This window comes from Camelus bactrianus, chromosome 32 (genome assembly GCF_048773025.1).
Source record: "Camelus bactrianus isolate YW-2024 breed Bactrian camel chromosome 32, ASM4877302v1, whole genome shotgun sequence".
Taxonomy (NCBI): domain Eukaryota; kingdom Metazoa; phylum Chordata; class Mammalia; order Artiodactyla; family Camelidae; genus Camelus; species Camelus bactrianus.
The window spans coordinates 4,265,250-4,285,907 of NC_133570.1; the positions used below are offsets into that span (position 1 = coordinate 4,265,250).

Consider the following 20,658-nt stretch of genomic DNA (forward strand, 5'->3'; position numbering starts at 1 on the left):
TGCCACGTGGGAGCAGCTAGGAAGGGTGAGAACTTGAGTCGTGTCAGCATCTCCGGGTCAGAGACCCACATCCAACCCGGCTTTAAGGACCCGGGGCTCTCCGTGGGATTCCAGAGACCCACTGGGCTGGAGTAGTATGGATATCAGGTGCAACCTCATTTCACCTTATTTTTGTTTGTTTTGGGGGTGGGCAGGTAATTAGGTTTTACTTACCCATTTTTTTAATGGAGGTACTGGGGACTGAACCCAGGACCTCCTGCATGCTAAGCATGTGCTCTGCCACTTGAGCTACACCCCCCCCCCCTTGAAGCGTTTTAAATCAGATACCCTGGTTGGAGGGATGCGAGGGGAGGGGAGGAGCAGGGTTGAATCAACGGCCCGGAGAGCAAGGGATGCCAGTAACCTCCGTGCTAGCGCTGTGGCTTGGCCGAGCATGCAGGCCTGGGAGTTTAACTGCCTGGGTTCAAAGGCAGATTTGTTGGGTGGCCATGGGCATATTATATCTGCAATAGGTACCCGGGCTCCAGCTCGCAAAGGGAGTTAATCAGTTTCCATCTCATCTGGTTATTGGGAGCATTGAAAGGGATATTGACGTGAGATGCTTTGGTGCCCCCGAGGTTCACAATGCCCACTGACACCCCACATTCCAACAGAAGCACTGACCCCGATGTGTCCTAGCCGCAGGCACTGGAAGGATTCATATATTTAGAGGCCACGTGGCCATGAGCTGATCCACAGATAAACCTGGTACGGCCGGACGACGGGATATTATTTAGCCACAAAAAGGAATGAAGCGCTGACACTGCTTCACCGTTGGAGGGACCTTGGAAGCTTTACGCTAAGGAAAAGCAGCCAGCCGCAAAAGGCCATGCATTGTGATTCCATTTCAATGAAATATCCAGAACAGGCAAATCCATAGAGACAAGAAAGTAACTGAGTGGTTGCCAGGGGTTAGGGAGAGAGGGGACAGCTAAAGGACCTCTCTCTGATGTGATGAAAATGCTTCAGTGTTGACTGTGGTGACAGTTACATAACGCTGTGAATATAAGTGAAAACCATAAGTTACACACTTTAAATGGACGAACTGTATGGTATGTGAATTGCACATCAGTAAAGCTGCTGCTTAAAAACTGGAAGGGTTAAAAACTAATGGAAGGGTTGACATAAAAAAATATATATATATCATGTAAGAATGCCAGAAGGGTGCCCCTCTCTTTGGTGGGGGGATTTGGGAGAATGTGCCCTCTTTTTTTGTTAAAGACCTTTATTGACATAACATTTACATACCCTCAAGTTCACTTCTTTAGAACGCACAATTCAGTGTTTTGGTTTTCTTTTTATAGAAATTCACCATAATCTAATTTTAGGACATTTCTATTGCCCCCCAAAGAAGTCTTGCCCCCATTAGCAGTCACCTTCCATCCCCTCCTCCCCTCCAGCCTAGGCAACCACTAATCTTCTTTGCGTCGCCATGGCTTTGCCTTTCCTGGACTTTCCACACACGTGGAATCAGGCAGCCTGTGACCTTTTGTGCCTGGCTTCTTCCACTCACAATAACACTGTCAAGGTCTACCTGTATGGCAGCACGAATCTCGTGCCAAGTAGCATTCCCTTCCAGGGACACACCGCATTTGGTTTCTCCCGACACGCTTCTTTAAAGTACCTACGATCTGTACACATTGGGGATGGCCAGTTTTTTACAATATGTTCCAGTTAAGGAACAAGCAAAGAGCTCCGCACTGAGGCTTTGGGGAGGAAAAGGTATCGGGCCTTTCAAGGGGCACCAGCTCCCCTAGAAAGGGTGTGAGGAAGCAGTTACTTTGCGAGGAAGAGACAGTGCTGCTTCCACTGCTGAACCTCTCTGTGCCTCAGTTTTCTCAGCTGTAAAATGGGACTAAGAGAGGACCAGACACGAGAACCTGTAAAGACCTCGGTACGTGGGAGCTACAGCTGTGTCACATACAAGGATGGCTGGGTGGCAGCCCGGCCCTCTCTCCAAACGGAGCCATTGCCTTCCCAGGTAACATGCATCTTGGAGCAGGTGCTCAGAAACCCAGGCAAGGACAGGCCTGCCCTGAGAACCGGCGGGGGCAGGAGGGCGGCGCAGGGACAAGCCCACTGCAGGGCTTTTGGATGGTACAGTGGGAGCGCCTGCTCTCTGCCCTGCAGGGCTGGCACCGATCGCTCTGGCTCCTTGGCTTCTTGCTCAGTGTGAAGACACAGGAGCCCAGAGGAGGTGCCTTGGGCTGAACTGTGTTCCTCCAAGACTCATCTAAGTCCCAACCCCTGGCACCCTAGAGTAGGACTGGACTTGGAGGCGGGGGCCTTTAAAGAGGTAATGAAGGGGAACTGAGGTCCGTATGGGGGGCTCTGATCCAAAAGGACTGGTGTCCCCACAGGAAGAGCTTAGGACAGAGACACGCACAGAGGGGACACCACCCGAGGACACAGAGAGGGGACAGCCGTCCGCGAGCCTCAGGAGGAACCAGCCCTGCCAACCAACACCTTGATCTCAGGTTTCCAGCCCCCAGAACTTCCAGACAACACATTTCTGTGGTGCTTCCCCATGGCAGCCCTGTGGGCTGACACTGGGGGCTCAGCGAAGCCCAGAGCCTGAAGCAGTTCCCAGAAAACCGGTGAGAATCTGAACCTTCAGCACACACCCTATAAAATACAGCCACTATTTTAGAATAACTATAAGCTGAGTATAACCTTTAAAAATTGTAAATCACTGTTACACACTTGAAATGTATGTAATATTGTACATCAACTATACTTGAATAAGAAAATTTTTTTGTTTTGTTTTTTTTTGGGGGAGAGGTAATTAGGTTTATTTATTATTTTTTAAAGTTTAACTGGAGGTACTGGAGATGGAACCCATGACCTCATGCATGCTAAGCATGCACTCTACCACTGAGCTATACCCCTCCACCACAATTTTTAATAATAAATAAAATTAAACAAACAAAACCAAAACCTAATGGGACTCAGATCAGGCCCCTGGAACTTACTCCCTTTCATGGGATCCGAGGGCAGGGGAATGAGGGGCCCCACCACCACAAGGGCGCACCCAGCAAATGCAAGCGTGGACACTGCTGCAGGGCTGGCTACCGGGCTTCTCCACCAAACCGGTATTGAAGCAAAAAACATAGCAGGGGAGGGAGGCGGATGGTTAAAACAAAAAGGCACTTAAATCGTGTTTGACACTACATGCCTTGATCACAGGATGAAAATGGCCCTGGGCCTCTGTGCTCTCCCTCCCACAACCCACAGCATCAGTCTAACCGTGAGAAAAACATCAAATTCCAACTGCAGACCATCCTACGACATCCCTGATCAGGGGTCCTGACAAGTGTCCAGGTCACCAAAACCAAGGACGGTCTGAGAAAACTGTCACTGCCGAGAGGGGCCTAAAGAGACACGAGGACTGAATGTGACGTGGTGTCCTAGACGCGGCCCTAGGACAGAAAAAGGACACTAGGTTAAAACCAAGGACACCTACACAGAGGATGGACATTAGCTAATAACGACCTATCAACAGTGGTCCATGAACGTAACAAATGGAAGACATTCACAATAGGGGAAAGAGAAAGAAAAGTACCATATGACGTCACCTACTTGTGGAATCTGAAAAAAAACAAAACAAAACACCACAAATGAACTTATTTACAAAACAGAAACAGATCCACAGACATAGAAAAACTTAAGGTTACCAGCAGAGGAAGGGGGTGGGAAGGGATAAATTGGGAGTTCGAGATCTGCAGGTACTAATTACTATGTATAAAATAGATAAACAACAAGTGTCTTCTGTAGAGCACAGGGAACTCTATTCAATATTTTGTAATAACCTATAATGAAAAAAATATGAAAATGAAAAAAATGAATAAGACAGTCAATCTGAGGAAACAGTAATACTAATAGGGGAAACAGGGTATGGGGCGTATGGGAACTCTTCTCAGTTTTTTTGTAAATCTCAAACTGCTCCAAAAAAAGGAAACATATTGAAAAAGAGAGACTTACAAGACATATCGGTTAAATGCAAGTGGAGAGTGTGCTTGGATCCCAATTCAAACGAAGCAACTGCGTCAGTCAGGGAAATCGGAAAATGGATTTGCGCTGGTTATTAAAGCATTGTCATGAGCTGGGACGATGGTATTGTGGTTATGATCTTTGCACAATGCGCACCTATTAAAGATACAGACTGAAGTATTCAAAAGGGAACTAATATGTCTTCGATTAGCTTTAAACTGCAGTTCCAGGCTTAAAGGATTTTTTTGGGTTGTGTGGAGAGATGTAACAAGAATGGTGGAAAGTTGATCAACGGAAGCAGTGGGTGGTGGGTAGGGGGATTCATTATATGATTCTTTCTCCCTTTGTGTCTGTTGGACAATTTTCAGGAGGAAAAGTTAAAACGAGGAAGATTCAGGTGAACCACCCCAGGAGGCCTGTGGCCAGGGCCTGAGAGAAGCCCTGATTCCTGCAGCTCAGGGTTTCATCGTCCCTCCTCCTACAGCTGTGAGGCCTGGACACACACATCTGGAGGGCGTCCTGTGTGTGTCCTAATCTCTCCTCACCCCTGTCACCCTCAGGCACAGGCAGCCTGGCTCCCAGGAAATCAGGCCATATGGCAAACATGCCTTGATGAACAAGACAGAGAGAGGCCAGCATTCCTGCAGACTTTCAGACGTTGCGCAGGTATCTGAGGAACGCAATGGAAGACAAAGGTTACATGAACTGAGAAGCGCTGGAACATGCACGCAGATCACGAATGAATTACAGAGGGGAAAGGGCACATCCAGGACGGAAGGTCCACCAGCCACAGTCGGAGCTCAGAGTAATGGGACAAGCAGACACCACGTGCCCTGAGGTGCTGCCCCGGCCAGGACACAAGACCCTCATGTAGAGGTCTCACTGGACCACGTGCCCTCAGTCTGACCCCAAGGAAACAACCAGACAAGTCCCGCCGTGGGACAATTTAAAAAGACAATCATCAACAGATGAATGGATAAAGAAGATGTGGTACACACACACACAGAGGAATACTACTCAGCCATAAAAAGGAATGAAAAAGTGCCATTTGCAACAACACGGATGGACCTGGAGGGCATTATGGTTAGTGAAATAAGTCAGACAGAGAAAGACAAATACTGTATGTTATACTTATAAGCAGAATCAAAAAATAAAAGAAAAGAATGACTATAACAAAACAGAAACAGACTCACAGATACAGAGAACAAACTAGTAGTTACCAGTGGGGAGAGGGCAAGATAGGGGTTGGAGACGAAGACATACAAACCACCACGCACATAATAAATAAACTACAAGGATATATTACCCAGCACAGGGAACATAGCCAATGTTGTAGAAACTGATAAACTAGAAACGCAGTATAACCTTTAAAAACTGAATCACTGTGCTATATACCTGAAGCTAACATTGTAAATCAACTCTACCTCAAGTAAAAGAAATAAATTAAATTAAATATATCCAAGGGAGGGGGGGCAGACGAGAACACGTGCTGGAGGGGATGCGGAGGAGCTGGAATCGTGATACACTGCTGGTGGGAGTGACGGAAGTCCCTTAAAATGTGACAGTTGCCATGTGACCCAGCAATTCCACTCCTAGATACATCCTCCAAAAAACAGAAAACACACAGCCACACAAAAACTTGTGCATGAGCTTTTCACAGCAGCATTATTCATAGTAGCCAAAAAGTGGAAACAACCCAAATGACCATCAACTGATAAATGCATAAATAAAAATTGGTATGAAGGAATGAAACACTGACACAGGTTACAAAACAAATGAACCTTGAAAACATGATGCTGAGTAAAAGAAGCCAGAAGCAAAAGACCACATACTGTGAGATTCCACTTACTGCGCAATAAAGTTGTTAGAAAAAACAAAAAAAATACACAGTCACAAAAGTTCCCCACACCCCTCAAATGCGTGAAGGGGATTTGACAGACTAGGGAATCTGATACTCCTTTTTACGGCTGAGTAGTATTTCTCTCTCTCTCTCTCTCTCTCTCTCTCTCTCTCTCTCTCTCTCTCTCTCTCCCTCTCTCTCTCTCCCTCCCTCCCGCTCTCTCTCTCTGCGTGTGTGTGTGTGTGTGTGTGTGTGTGTGTACCACATCTTCTTTATCCATTCATCTGTCGATGACTGTCTTTTTGAATTGTCCCATGGTGCGGCTTGTCTGGTTGCAATGAGCAATTGTTGGTTGGCTGATGGATTTTTTTTTAAAGCTAGAAAGGAAAAGTGAATATATACTGTATATTACAAAGTATTATTGAACAAAATTTAGGTTTCAGGGTGGGGGGGGCAACGGTATTATGATTCTGTAGGAGAAAGGGTCATGATGTCTGCAATTTACTTTCAAACAGTTCAGAAGAAAAACACACACACACGATGTGTATGTGTATTTGTACAGAAAAAGAAGTTTGAGGGGGAACCATAGTGAACCTAGGTGAGGAGTTTCTAGCTGTTCCTCATTCTATTCTTTCAGCTTTTCAAAATAAAAAGTTAGAGGAAACATTATTTTGATTATGGTGATGTATTCACAGGTGCCTACAAATGTCAAAATTTAGCAACGTGCACCTTTTTGTCCCTCTGAATATGTGCAGTCTATTGAAAGGTAATGTCAATTACACCTCAATAAAGCTATTAAAATGTTGGTGGGGAGAAAAAAGACTGCAAAGTGTCAAAGTTATTTTGCTCAAAATATTTTCTTACAAAGAGAAAAAAAGGCAAGCCTCTTCAAAGAAAAAAAAATAGCTCAATAGAAAAATGGAAAAGGGAAACAAAAAGCCGTTCTCAGAGAAGATGCCGATGGATTCTGGATAAGGGGAAAGACCGTCTATCTCACAACAACATAGTAAAACCAAAACACTTCACTGGAGAGGGTTTGGGAACCAGCCTTCACGTATGATGGGAGTGGAAACTGCTATAACTGGAAAACCATTCAGTAATATCGCTTGGCACTAAAAATGTCTGTGGAACGGGAATGGTGCATAAAGGACCCAGCAGACAAAACTGTGTTGTCAGAGTCAGGAAAGTGGTTACCTTGGGGCAGGGGATCGAAACAATCCATTTCTGCATCTACACACTGGTCACATGGACGTGCTTGCTGTGTGACAGTTCATTACACTGTGTACTTATGCAGAAAAGTGCACCAATAATATTTCAATTGGGGGAGGGTGCAGCTCAGTGGTAGAGTGTGTGCTTAGCATGCATGAGGTTCTGGGTTCAATCCTCAGTCCCTCTATTAAAAAAAAAAACCTAATTACCTCCCCACAAAATTAAAAAAAAATTTTTAATAATAATTCAATTAGAATTTAAAGATGCTTTGGCTCAGCAATTCCTAACAACGTACAGATGAACTTGTCTATGTGCACACCAAAAAAAATCTATGTAGAAAGACCTTTACTGCAGCCAGGATTGAAGCGGCAAAAGACGGGAAACTAACAAAACATTGACCTTCAGGAGTCGGTTAAATCACGTTACAGCCTTACACTAAATTACACTAATTTCTACTTTGCAACCCTCCAGAAAGAAGGAAGCAAAGCTTTATGTACTGATAGGATTTGATCTCCAAAATTTATCAATTAAAAAAAAAGTGCGAACAACATGTACAAACAAACAAAACCAACAAGGGGGCAGGATTTGTACGTGTGTATGCAGACGTATGCTCAGAATGTCCTGCTGCTTCTGGGAAGGAGAATAAGAGATCGGTCACAAGTGGGCTGCAGATTTATTGTTGTTTTTTGAGCTATTTAAAAAGGCATTCCTTGCAACTATGGCCTTATTTTTTTTAAAGACCTATAAATGTTAAGTTTCTTTAAAAAAAAAAAACTAAACTAAAATGAGAACAAAGGAGCCAGGAAAAACCACCAGCTCTCAGCTTTGCATTCAGATGTTCCCACCGCACTGGCCCAGCTTTATTTTTTTCCCGGTGCTTCCCAGGATCCAGACTTCAGTGCACCCACTTGGGAATCTTGCCCCAACCTTGTGCCAGTCCTTTCCTTTCCTGCCAACCCATCTTTCCAGACCTGACTCATGCCCCTCCCTCCATTTCTCTGCCCAACTCCTCCTGGCAACACACCTACACCCCTTTCTCTTGGTTCTGCAATGTCTTTCTTGCATCATCAAGTCTATTAAACCCTAGGTCCTGCCTGATACAACTGTCTGCCTCTCTCTCTCTTGCTCACTCTGCTGAATCCATGCACTATCTCCTCTGGCCCTTTCATGCACCAAACCTGTTCCTACCGCAGGGCCTTTGCTCATGCCGTTCCCTCTGCCTGGGAAGCTCTGTCTGTCTGGCTCCTTCTATTCAGCTCACTTCTGTGGCCACTCTCTTCCAGTTATTTCCAATTCTGAGGAGGTCCTAGGGTGGTCCAAGCTCTCTACCACTGATGAGCTGAACTGTGGGTGAGAGATTCAACCTTTCTATGCCTCCCTTTCCTCACCTGTAATAACAGATGATATATATGATAATAACAGAACCTGTCTCTTAGAACAGTGCCAGACACATACTAAGCTTAAACAAAGATCTGCCACCATTATTATGACATCATCTTGTTTTAATTCTTTAATGGCATTTATCTCTCTGAAATAATCTTACTTATTTTTGACTTATTGATTGCCAGTCCCATGAAAGCTCCTCCAGATGGGGGCATTTTGTCTGATGTGTGCTCCATCTAGTAGGTGTTCAATATATTTAAAAACTTACGTTAAATTCACATAAAATTGACCATTTTAATCATTTTAAAGTGTACAATTCAGTGGCAGTGAGTACATTTGCAAAGTGGTGTAACCATCACCTCCAACTAGTTCAGAACATTTTCATCACCCCAAAACAAAACTCCCTATCAATTTAGCAGTCACTTCCCACACTTCGTCCCCTTAGCAACCACTACCCTACTTTCTGTCTCCATGGATTTGCATCTTCTGGATATTTCATACAAATGGAGTCACATAATATGTGGCCTTTGTGTCTTTCTTTTTTTCCCCCAAGGTTCATCCATGTTGTAGTATCAGTACATCAGTACATGTACCAGTACTTCATTCTTTTTCATGGCTGAATAATATTCCAGTGTAAGGCTAGATCACATTTTGTTTCTCCTTTCATTAGCTGATAAATATCGGATTGTTTCTGCTTTTTGGCTCTTGTGAAAAGGGCTGCCATGAACATTTGTATAAAAGTTGCTTAATAATTTTTATTTTATTTAATTTTTAAAAAATTTGGGGGGAATAATTAGGTTTATTTACTTGTTTATTTATTTATTTTGGGAGAGAGGTGATTTATTTATTTTTTAATAGAGGAACTGGGGATGGAACCCAGGACCCCGTGCATACTAACCACACACTCTACCACTGAGCTATACCCTCCCTACTCTTAATAATTTTTAAATGAATGATTGAGTATAGCACTCTCCTACCAGATGAACCTTTCTTATATAACTACTGTCTACTAAACACTTATTCAGTGTCTGGTATTGTGCAACCTGACTAATTACATTCAACCCTCCAACCTCCTTCGCACAAATGAGACACAGAGATCAAGCGACTGGACCAAGGTCATAGAGCTAGTGAGAAGCAGAGCTGGGATTAGAACCCATGTCTGTTGGAGAGCAAGGCCCATGCTCCAGACCACAAGAAGGCCATGGACTTATTTTAGACAAGTCCAGGATTAGAACATGGAGTGTTTCTTTAAATGCCCTCAAACTTCACAACCCACTAAGCAGGTCTGGCTCGCTGAAAACCACAGTTGCCACCAGCAGCCCCAGTTTTCCTCTAATTACGATTAAAGGAACAAGACAATCTCCCCCAGGCCAGGCCGGTCTTTGCTACGCTTGGTCTGGGCTGCACTCGGCAGGAACTGTCAGGTCGGCCTCCTTCTAGATGCCACACTGATTTGGGGAACCAGGAAGGGGTCTGATGCTGGGAGACGGGGGAGGGTACCAGTGTGCACTCCAGGCCTACTCTATCTGGGTTCAAATCCTGGCTGTGCCACCCAGTCTGACCTGAAGTCAGTCCTTCACCACTCTGTGCCTCAGTTTCCCTACCTGTAAAACAGAAACATTAACAGTACCTACCTCATATGGTTGTTCTAAGGATTAAACACGTTACTCTATCTAAAAAAGCACTTAGCACAGGGAGTGTCCCTATTCGCTAGGTGAGGTGCTGCCCGATTCATGAACTGCTGAACAAAGCCAATGAAAACAATTAAAAACTTGGCACATTTTAAGCAAATAAAAATTTAGTATTACCATCATCTCTATGAAAGGCACGAACTTTGGTTTATCCCAGAAAGAGTTCTGACCCCAAGATTCTCTGATTCTTTGCGAGAATTCATATATAAACCCTTAAATAATCTATTTTGTATTTCCCGGCTGCGGACCTCAGGATTCTCAGACAGGACCGTCAGCTGAGACACGGGCTGCTTGTGCTTCCCTCGCACAAAAAAGTCAGGCTTCTTTTTGCTGTAAAACAAACAATTCCTGCCTTCAAACAGCTCAGGTACACGGCAGGCGGGAAGAGCAGATTCACCCTTTAGGCTCAGGCAGATTGGATGCAACCTTTCTGCACTCAGGCGCCCCATCATGCTTTCTCCCTCTGCAGACTCCTACAAAGGGACATCTCCCCCCAAAACCAACAACCACTACAGGCGGCATCCGCACCCCCGACAGCGGAGGGTGGTTAGAAGTTACAGTCTTCCTAACAAATTAACCCACCTTTCATTTCACCCAATTAGAATATCCAGCCAATCTGATTTGTTTTTTTTTTTTTCTTTGAAGGGGAGGTAATCAGCTTTATTTACTTATGCTTAGAGGAGGTACTGGGGATTGAACCCAGGACCCCATGCATGCTAAGCATGCGCTCTGCCACTTGAGCTATACCCTCTCCTTGGCTTGAGTTTTAAAGTTCCTTTTTTTCCCTCCATCTCAAGCACCAGAAAACTTTTTTAACACTCTGAAAGCCAATCCAGCAGAGCTAAGCAATGCGGATTCGCACCTTGGCTATATAACAGTAGTGGGCACTGATTCAGCCACTACTCTGGGCTAGGAAGGTACCAACAGTTCACAATTACAACCTCATAATGAAGAGGATATTATTTTTATCCCCATTTAACGAATAAAGAAACTGAGGCTCAAAAAAAGTGAAGCCACTTGCCCAAAGCTGGCCACTAAGAGCTGGAACTTCAACCCAAACTTCTCTCCACTCCAAAGCCCGAGGGCTGGCAGAGCAAAGGAACCGCAAGGGCTGTAGTCGAGGAACCGTATTCGCAATTGTAACTGTCCCCCACTCACTTCCCCTTTCTCGGTGGACTTTGACCCCGAGTGGCTCCCATCTCACCCTGCTAGAGGGCGGAGCGGGAAGTCCCCGCGCTCCTGCGGAGAGCTGAACACTATCCCCGGGGGTTGGGGGCTCCCAAACAGCTTCAAAGTAAACAAAACGCTAAAAGCCCGGCACACAGTAGGTGCTCAGGTTTACTGTGCCAGGTTGCCAAAGCAACGGAGCGGAATGCATTACTCCCTTTCTTTAAAAAAAAAAAAAAAAGCCCAAATATCTTCAAAGCAGAAGAAGGAGGGCCTAAGGTGCTCGGAGGAAGTGGGTCGGGTGCGAGGCTCGAGGAAATTCAGGGTTGCTCGGGAGAGCGCTGCAGCGTGGGGAGGGCGAGGGCGCCAGCGGGCAGAGCGCCCCCTGGGCAGCAGCCACGGTGCCTGGCTCACAGTAGGCGCTCATTCAAACGTGTTGAATGAATGAATGAATGAATGAGAGGCGCGGCAGGCGTCAGCTCAGCCCAAGGGAGGCCCGGGCCGCGCCGCCCAGGGGGTAAGGTCCAAGGAGAAGTGCCGCGTGGAACAGTGGGCACCCCAAGGCCCTGCGCCCCGGCTCTGCGCTGGAACGGGCCGCGAGACCGGACGCTGGCCGGAGGGCCACAAGCGGCCGGCCCCGGGGCGCAGCCGGGTCCCTCCCGACCCCCAGCCCGGCGGCCCCCACCCCCACCCCCGCTTTCCGGGCCAGGTCCGTCCCGCAGCCTCGGAGGCCGCGCACGGCCCAGGCGGGCCCCTGGCGCCAGGTGCGCGGCGGCCGGGGCAAGGTGACCGCGGGCGCGGGCCCGGCGCCCACCTTCTGAGCGGCGCGCACGTTGTCCTCGCCGAACAGGCTGCTGACGCTCTGCGAGAAGGTGTTGACCGTGCGGCGGTAGCTGTTCTTCTCCGTGCCGCCGCGGCCCCGCGCCCCCTGCGCGCCCGGGGCCAGCAGCCCAAGCAGCAGCAGCAGCAGCAGCAGCAGGAGCCCAGCCCGGGCCCGGGGCCCGCCCGAGGCGCGCGCGCCCATCCTGGGGCCGGCCGGATGCGCGATCGGCGACAGGGGTAAGGACCACACGGAGGGACGCCGCGGCTCCGGCGAGGACCGCGTTGGCGCGCTCGGGGACCGCGCACCGCACCTCCACCCGCGCCGCCGCCGCCGCCGCCGCCGCGCCACCTGCCCCGCCCAGCGCGCAAAGGCGCGACGGCCCTGCCCACGCCTCGCCCCGCCCCCGTACTTGGGACCCGCCGGCGACCTGGCCTGGGCGCGGGGGGCGGCTCTGAACCTACTTCTCTCTCTGCCTCCACCCCCTAGAAGCCCTCCCTTGACCTGGTGGGGCTTTAACCTTTTCTTCTTTTCAAATAATTTTTATTTTTAACTTTCCTATAAAACGTACCCCAAGCTTGTAAAGTTGTAACAGCCTCAACAGGGACAATGACTGCAATTGGTTGGAAAACATTAACTATATGTATTTTATTTGTCGCCGAATTTATGATGGGACCCAGTAATTGACCACCGTTGCCGATGGCATGGGCAACAGCGTCTTCGCTCATTCTACAATGTTTAAGTCAAGAAAAAGCATCAAGCCTCCTTCCTTCCCTTCGTGAAAGAACTGTATTTGAATGTCATAAAACTGTTGAGGACGGAAAGTTCTCTTTAGGAAAGTCCTGCCAGTAAGTGAGGAGGGATTGAGAGATTAGAGAATCAGAAATTAGAAAATCACTTTGCACTCCTTAATGAAATGATGCCTCCAGGTGATGATCATCAAGAGACTAAGACCAAAAGGTGGCAGGTTGGTGGGAAACTCAAAAATGGCCAAGTGGTCCTGACCTGGAACCGCCAGTCTTAGTGGCAGGAAGTACGAGCGCCACCTATGGTGGATTCTTGCCAGAACACTGAGCCCTAACTTGATGTGGTTCACATGTAACCAATAGTTTACAGGAAATAGGGGGGATGGAGGGAAAAGTTGGTAGCGGCAGAAGCGATCAGCCAAAGCCAGAATGTGGGGCATTTTACAGGACAAACGACCTAGTTTCTTCAATAAGTAATTGACATAAAAAATGAAAGCAGGGAGTTTCATTGGTTTTAAAAAATTTAAGAACCATAATCACCAAATGCCAGGCAAGGGCCTTGCTTACATTTTAAGTCAAACAAACCATGTCTAATCAGACATTCTTAGAGATAAACAGGAAAATAAAACTTAATTTTTGCCAACCCCAAAAGTGAAAAATTGTATCTTATTTTTAAACTTACATTTTTCTGGAGTCTTGGTGAGTTTTTCATACATTCGCTGGCCCTATATTTTATCTTCTTTTTTTTTAAGTAAAATTTTAAATAGAAGTACAGCAACCAAACAGAAAAATACACAAATCATAAGGTGCCTCTCTATGAATTTAAACAACACCCAAGGCAACTAGCACCTTGGGTTGAGAAAAGGATTGTTACCAGCTTTGCAAAAAAGGCTCCCTTTGTCCTCTCCGGTTCTCCATGTCCCCTCCAAGATTTAGGGGATTCCTTTTGCCTGTTTTTGAACTTTATGTAAATGGGATCACAAAGTGTGATCTTTTGTGATTGGCTTTTTTTCAACATTATATTTGAAATCCATGTTGTTGTGTTTTTGTCTTTTTCTTTTTGCTTTACAGAATGTTCTTTATATTTTCTGGAGATAATCCCTTGGTATATAATATTTTAGAATAAAATATAGAATGTACTATTACCTACCTAATAATTTTAAGATGAACACACTTTTTGTTTACTTGAATAAATAAAGAAGAAACAGTGGCTCACTATCATCGTAAGCAATAAAACCCAGGAAAACACAGGCTTGATATGCTTATTATAATTTTCCCCCCAAATCTTTACAAATTAAAACATGTTCATATGTATACTATTTGAATCCTCTGATGGGCCACCTGAGTGTTTGTGGGGGTTGTTTTTGGGTTTGGTTTTCAGGGGAAAGGGGGAGCTTATCCAAATTCAATCACATCTTCATTCATTTATTCATTCTTACAGTCAACAACTATTTATTACTTACCTACTCTGCTGCCAGATCTTTTTCTAGGTTATTCAAATGTTTTTCCTGGGGAGGTAACTTTAAGGAACTTTTAAAAATAACTTCATCTTTTCTAAAATTCTAAGATAACTCCTAGTGCCTTCACTTTTTTGTGATTTAATTTAAATGTTTGCCCTTAATGAGTTTTCTGCTTTTAACAGAAAAAAGGAGACATAATATAAACGTTCTATTCCCAGGCTAGTAACAGGATTCAGAAAATATATTATTTCCGAATGTGCTACAGACAATGCGAAGTGGTAATGAGAATTCAAAGTTGTCTAATAGATGCCTTCTTCTTTTGGTTTTCCTGTTTGTCACTGTAATGGAAATATTTAGTGCCTCTTTGCTATACAACTAATGTTACTTGTAGGAATATCAGAAAATGCAGATAAGCAAGAAAGAGAGGAAAGAAGATTGTACTGGGGCAAGGTTATTTTTTTTTAATGGAAGTACTGAGGATTGAACCCAGGACCTCCTGCATGCTAAGCATGAGCTCTACCACTGAGTTATACTCCACTCCCCCACCTAGGGTTATATTTTTAAAGGTGACGAAACACTCCCATTCCCAAGTAGACAAATTAATACTAGTAGATAATTCCGATTTAGGGGCTGTGACCACATCGCTGTGAGAACAGCCCTGGGCTTAAACTGAGGACTCTGAGGGGACCTCAGGCCCCGCCCCTTTTCTAACTTGGCCCCGCCCCCGCCACAGCCCGGCCCCGCTTTTCAGCGTGGTCCCACCTCCAGCCCCGCCCCTCGGGCGCTAAGTTAATCCCAGCTCTCGCGAGAGCGCAGCCCGGAAGTTTTTCGGCCTGAACCCGCGGTCTGGGAGCCCACGTGGGTTGGGTTTCAGGGTGTTCTGTTTGTGCTGGCGGCCGGTGCAGAGTAAGGTCGGGGCGCCATGGGAAAGCTGCGTCGGAGGTACAACATCAAGGGGCGCCAGCAGGCGGCCCCGGGCCCCTCGAAGGGCCCTCCCGAGCCGCCCCCCGTGCGGGTGGAACTGGAAGGTAAGGAGTCCCGGGACTGGGGGTGGGTTTCGGGGCATGGACCAATCACGGCCTCGGGGCCAGGGCGGGCTGTTCCGGGACGAAGGGCTCCCGATCAGTGCCCTGCCTCTGCGACTCTGGCGAGGGGGACCAGAGAGACCACCCCCCACCTCAGATGATCCAGAGGAGCGGGGACACTAGTGACTGTTTCGTTTTAACTGAATTTGGAACAATACCTGGAGTTTCTTTCCAGTGGGGTCCAGTTCTAGTATAGCAACATGGGGAATTTGGGCAAGAAAATAAGGTAATTCCATCCATTCTGATGGCTCTGACTATAACCTCCCTAACAGGTCCCCTCAGAGGCCCCAGTTTAAGCCCAGGGCTGTTCTCACAGCGGTGTGGTCAGAGTCCCTAAATCGGAATTATCTACTAATATTAATTTGGCTACTTGGGAAGGGGAGTGTTTTGACTCCTAAATTTGTATTTTTCAGCCCAGACCTGTCTTCTTGGCTCCAGACTGCTTGACATTTCTGCTCAGACTCCTTTTTATTAGGAACGACTACTGTGTGCTGGGCACTATTCTGGGAGAGTAACTGAGGAGGAGATTAAAGAAAAAATCCCTGCCCTGCAGAGAGTAGATGCTTCTGGGAGGAGATAAGCAAAGATAAACACAAACTATATAGAATGTTGTGCAGATATAAATACTAAAGAAATGAAGCAGAAGAGGTGTTTGCGTGGGTGCAGTGTTCTTCCATAGGATGGGCCAGGAAGACCCCACTGAGAAAGCATTGAATCCTTTCTTAAGACCTAAAGGCAGCCAGAATGGCTCAGTGGAGATGAAATTTAACATGAGGACAGGATCCTGTAGGGCCTCCTGGGTCCTGGTGAGGACTATGACCCTGCAGGGTTTAGAGCGGAGGAGGGACACAGTGTGGACTTATGTTGTGACAGCATCGCTTTGGCTGCTGTATTGAGGAAAAGCAGTAGAGGGCAAAGAATCAGGGAGATGGAGTTGATGCTTGGACCAGGGAGGCAGCAGTAGAGGTGAGAGGTGGTTGGATTCAGCATGTATTTTGAAGGTGGAGCTGACAGGGTTTGCTGGCTGAGTGGACAAGAACAAAGGAAATCTCAAGAATGACTCCCAGGCACGGGGTCCAGTGGCTGGAGGAGGCTGGGGTGGGCATTCTTGTGGGGAGACCAAGAGCCTGGTTTTGGATATGAGTGGTTTGGGTGCCTGTTAGATATCCAAGTAGAAGGGCAGGCAGGCAGCTGCTGGCTCAGACACTCAAGAGAGGCAAGTCCAAAGGAGAGAGCAGTTTGGAATCATCTGCGTCTAGATGGCATTTATTTAAAGCCCGAAGACTGGGCTGGCTCGTGCAGGGGAATGAGTCCAGCCCTGTGAGGTGGGAGGAGAGCGCTGGGAGAGTGTGGTTGTCCAGGGCCCACGAGGAGGACCCACCGTCCGTGTCAGTTGTTGCTGGGGGGTCAGGGAGGGAGGGAGAGGACCACTGGATGTAACACTGGGAGGCCATCGAAGACTTTGACGGGGCCAGTTTTAGGGGAGAGTTGGGGTGAAGTGATTGAGCAGGTTCACTTGTCTTGCAGGCCCCTGAAATGTGACACATTTCCAAAATGGGACCTATCCTTATATGTGTTCCCTGAGGTCCAAGCCGATCTAGGTGTTAGGGAGGTGTGAGGTGGAGGGAGGGAGGGCGAGCCAGTGAGCCAGGACCCCTGGAGAAGATGGCTTCCCTCAACCCACTCATCAGCCCCCACTTCCACACTCTTGTTGGACCCAAAGGCAGTGAGGCTGAGGGAAAGGTTGTCAGGGTGGGAATCTGGAGTCTGAATTCCCTCCTCAGAAGGTGCAGGGATAGGCTGGGAGTTGAAGCAGGTCACCTGACATCTCCGTGCCTCTGTCTTCTCAGCTGTCAAATGGGTCCAGCAGTAATAGCCATCCTACCTGCTGTGAGAGTTGTGGAGGTGGCATTTGGGGAGAATGTGTCTGTGACGGAAATGAGACTGCTTCGAAAAGTAAAGGCAGGCTGTGGAGATGTGACGTGACCTGTGGTGGGTGTCATCCGTTGTAATAGCGGTGACAGCTCAGGACATGAGAGGGCACCTCTAAGAACGCAGAAGACCCCTGGGTGACAGTTGGATGATCAGAGCAGAGGGGCTTGAGGTCTCTTAGACCCAAAGATTTGGGGAGAGTTGCTTCTCACCCCAGAACAAGACATCTCCATTTATCCTTGCCTTCCTCAGGGCCGGAGGGAGCTTATAAAACACCTTCCCCAACCACCTGTCTGATATCATCACCCTCTTTCTTATTTTTATTTTTAGCACATACCCCCTCCCCGCCTTTTGTTTTTTCTATAGCACAGTGGTTCTGAACATTTTTTCTACCAAGGACCCTTTTACATTCTTAAAAATTGAGGGCCCCAAAGTGCCTTTGTTAGTGTGGGTTGTGTTGATATTTGCCATATTAGAAATTAAAACTGAGAAATTGTGAAACCCAAACGTATACAAATACACGCTCCTGTAGTGGGCAGAGCAACAGCATGTTACACGATCTGGAGCCTCTGGAAAATGCTGCTGTACGCAGCCCCCCGCCCCCAACTCCCCTTTTAATTGTTTATTTGAGAACTGCAGAATGGGTGGCTTGGATTGCATAAAATTGTCTCCTTTTTAAAAATTTTTTATTTTAATTCTTTTTTTTGTGGGGGCAGGTAATTAGGTCTCTATTTATTTATTGTAATGGAGGTACTGGGGATTGAACCCAGGACCTCATGCCTGCTAAGCACGCGCTCTACCACTGAGCTCTACCCTCCCCGCATTGTCGCATTCTTCTTAATGAGGATCACACAGCTTTTCCTACCCTTGGTAAAGTCATGAGACACACAAAGCCTGAGCAGTTAATAAAATGCAGACGCCACCCATGTGGCAGCCACAGCACTGGCTGTCTGGCAGAGAAGTAGGTGCTCCCAAGGCCCCTCCTCCCCAAGGTGTTGCAGTAGGTTTGAGTAATAAGAGAGCTGGATTTTGGTCTAGATTGTATACTTTCGTTTAAAAATAGATATGACACAAGCTGAGTACTTAGTCCACTGCACCCCTAGTAAGAGAATGTCGTAGAATTACTGTAACGACAGTTTTGACCTCACAGACACGCTGGAAGCAGGCCTCCGCTCAGAGCGAAGCCGTGTTGCAGCTTGGAACCTCCTTGCCGGATACCCCCATCCCTCTCCCCCAACATTAGGATGTAGGTGCCAGGCCCACCGTGGAGGCTGTCCCATGGCAGGTGCTGGGCAGGTGGATTGAGTCAGAGGTGGGGGCACCCTTGATGGACCTGCACCCCCATTCTTGTGCGGGGGCTCACACTGGAGGGCAGGAGGGCCTCCCCAGAGGAAAAATGGCATCAATGCTGAATCTTGAGAATCCCAGGCATCTGCACTCTGGCCTCCAGGGCTGTGGGTCAGGCAAGTGTGTCTTTTCAGATCAGGGCACGTTGAAAGGAGTCGATGCAAGTAACGCGCTGGTCCTGCCCGGGAAGAAGAAAAAGAAGACCAGAGCCCCTCCCCTGTCCAAGAAGGAGAAGAAGCCCCTGACCAAGAAGCAGCGGAAGATGCTGCAGAGAATCGTAGACCAGAAGGAGAAGAAGAGCCAGGTGCGCGCCAGTCAGGGTCTGCACGCGGCCCTCCAGGCCGGGGTCTCTGTAGCAGGACCGTCCCATTGCACTTTCCAGAATGAGGGACATGTGCTGTGTCTACAGCGTCCAGTACAGTGGTCACCAGCTACGTGTGGCTATTGAACACTTGAGATGTGGCCAGCCTGGCCGAGGAATTGAATTTTTAATGTGATTTAGTTTTAATTAGTTTAAATGCAAATAGCCACATGTGGCTAGCGCCCCTTATAGACACTCAGCTCCAGAACCTTCAAACCCTTGAGTGGGGGGCACACTGCCTGGGTGTCTGTCAGCCGGGGTCAGGGGTCCAGGTTTGTGGAGGCCAAGTGTTAAACGGAGTCAGTCTATCAACATGCTCACTATTTCCCCCCCCCCCGATCATTTTGTGTTATATATTTTTTAACTTTATTCTGGAGAATTTTAACCTTTTTTGCTCAATATTTTTTTAAAGAGAAAATTTTGTAATGAGACATCCAAACATATTCAGTAGTAGAGACAGTAGCATCACGAAATCCCGTGTCCCTGTCACCAGCCCCAGCGGTTGTCGGCCCACGATCCACCTCGGTCACCTCCACTGCTGGTCACTTTCCCACCCCGAGGGTCAGAGTCCAGCCAGCATCAGTCTCTACTAGTTTCTGTGGCTGCCTGGACAAACAGCCACAAACTGAGTGGCTTAAAACAATGGAAATGTGTTCTCTCATCGGTCTGGAGGCCAGAAGTCTGAAATCAAGGTGCGGGCAGGGCCGTGCTCCCTCCGAAGGCTCTAGGGGAGGACCCTACCTGGCCTCTTCCAGCTTCTGGTGGCTCCAGGTGGTCCTTGGCTTGTGGCCGAATTCCTCCAACCTCTGCCTCTGTCTTCATGTGGCTTGCTCCCGTGTGTAGACACTCAGGGGAGTGGATCCCCCTGTAAATTCACTCTTTGGATTTAGGTCTCACCTGGATAATCGAGGATCTCACCTTGAGATCTTTAACTTAATTACTCAGAACTTTAAAAAGCCCCTTTTCCGAATAAGACCACATTCTGGGACATGGACATAGCTTTGGTGGGGGGAGACCACGATTCAACCCATGTCCGCAGCATTTTATCCCTGAGTTTGCATCTCTGCAATAAGGACTGTTTCAGGGGAGAGTGTAGCTCAGTGGTAAGCCCTTGCTTAGCAAGCGCGAGGTCCTGGGTTCAATCCCCAGTTCCCTCATTTGAAAAAGAAATCGAATTACCTTCCCCCTTAAAATAATAAAATAAAAGAAAAAAAATTAACTTAAAAAAATACAATTAAGACTGTTTCAAATAACCTCAGTGCCATTAGCACATCTAAATTTTTTTCAAAATACCGCCAACTATCCTGTAAATGGTCAAATTTCTAATTGTTTCACAGATGCTCCCCACCCCCACCTCTTGTCTTTCCCCCTAGCATTTGTTGAAGAGATTGGGTTGTTTGTCTTTTAGACTTTCCCATGGTCTGGATTTAAAAAATTTTATCCCTGTGGTATAAGCATGCTCCTCCACCCTCTGAATCTCCCATAAATTTAATTGGTAATTAATGGGTCTGGGGCAATGACTCTCGCCTGGGACAGTTTTGCCCCCCACCCCGGGGACATGTGACCATGCCTGGAGACACTGGGGGTT

General features: G+C 47.3%; 2 protein-coding genes across 2 annotated transcripts in view; one reads left to right on the top strand and one right to left on the bottom strand.

The window, feature by feature from the left end:
• BRI3BP (BRI3 binding protein) overlaps positions 1 to 12,942 on the bottom strand; it is a 29,338-nt gene extending 16,396 nt beyond the window's left edge. The window contains exon 1 of the mRNA XM_074356450.1: positions 12,134 to 12,942. Coding sequence (XP_074212551.1) covers positions 12,134 to 12,343 — 210 coding nt within the window. The 5' untranslated portion in view covers positions 12,344 to 12,942. The remainder of the gene's footprint in view (positions 1 to 12,133) is intronic.
• A 2,209-nt stretch (positions 12,943 to 15,151) lies between these two features.
• The window catches only part of DHX37 (DEAH-box helicase 37), a 30,165-nt gene continuing 24,658 nt past the window's right edge, over positions 15,152 to 20,658 (top strand). The window contains exons 1-2 of the mRNA XM_074355846.1: positions 15,152 to 15,373; positions 18,844 to 19,013. Coding sequence (XP_074211947.1) covers positions 15,268 to 15,373; positions 18,844 to 19,013 — 276 coding nt within the window. The 5' untranslated portion in view covers positions 15,152 to 15,267. The remainder of the gene's footprint in view (positions 15,374 to 18,843; positions 19,014 to 20,658) is intronic.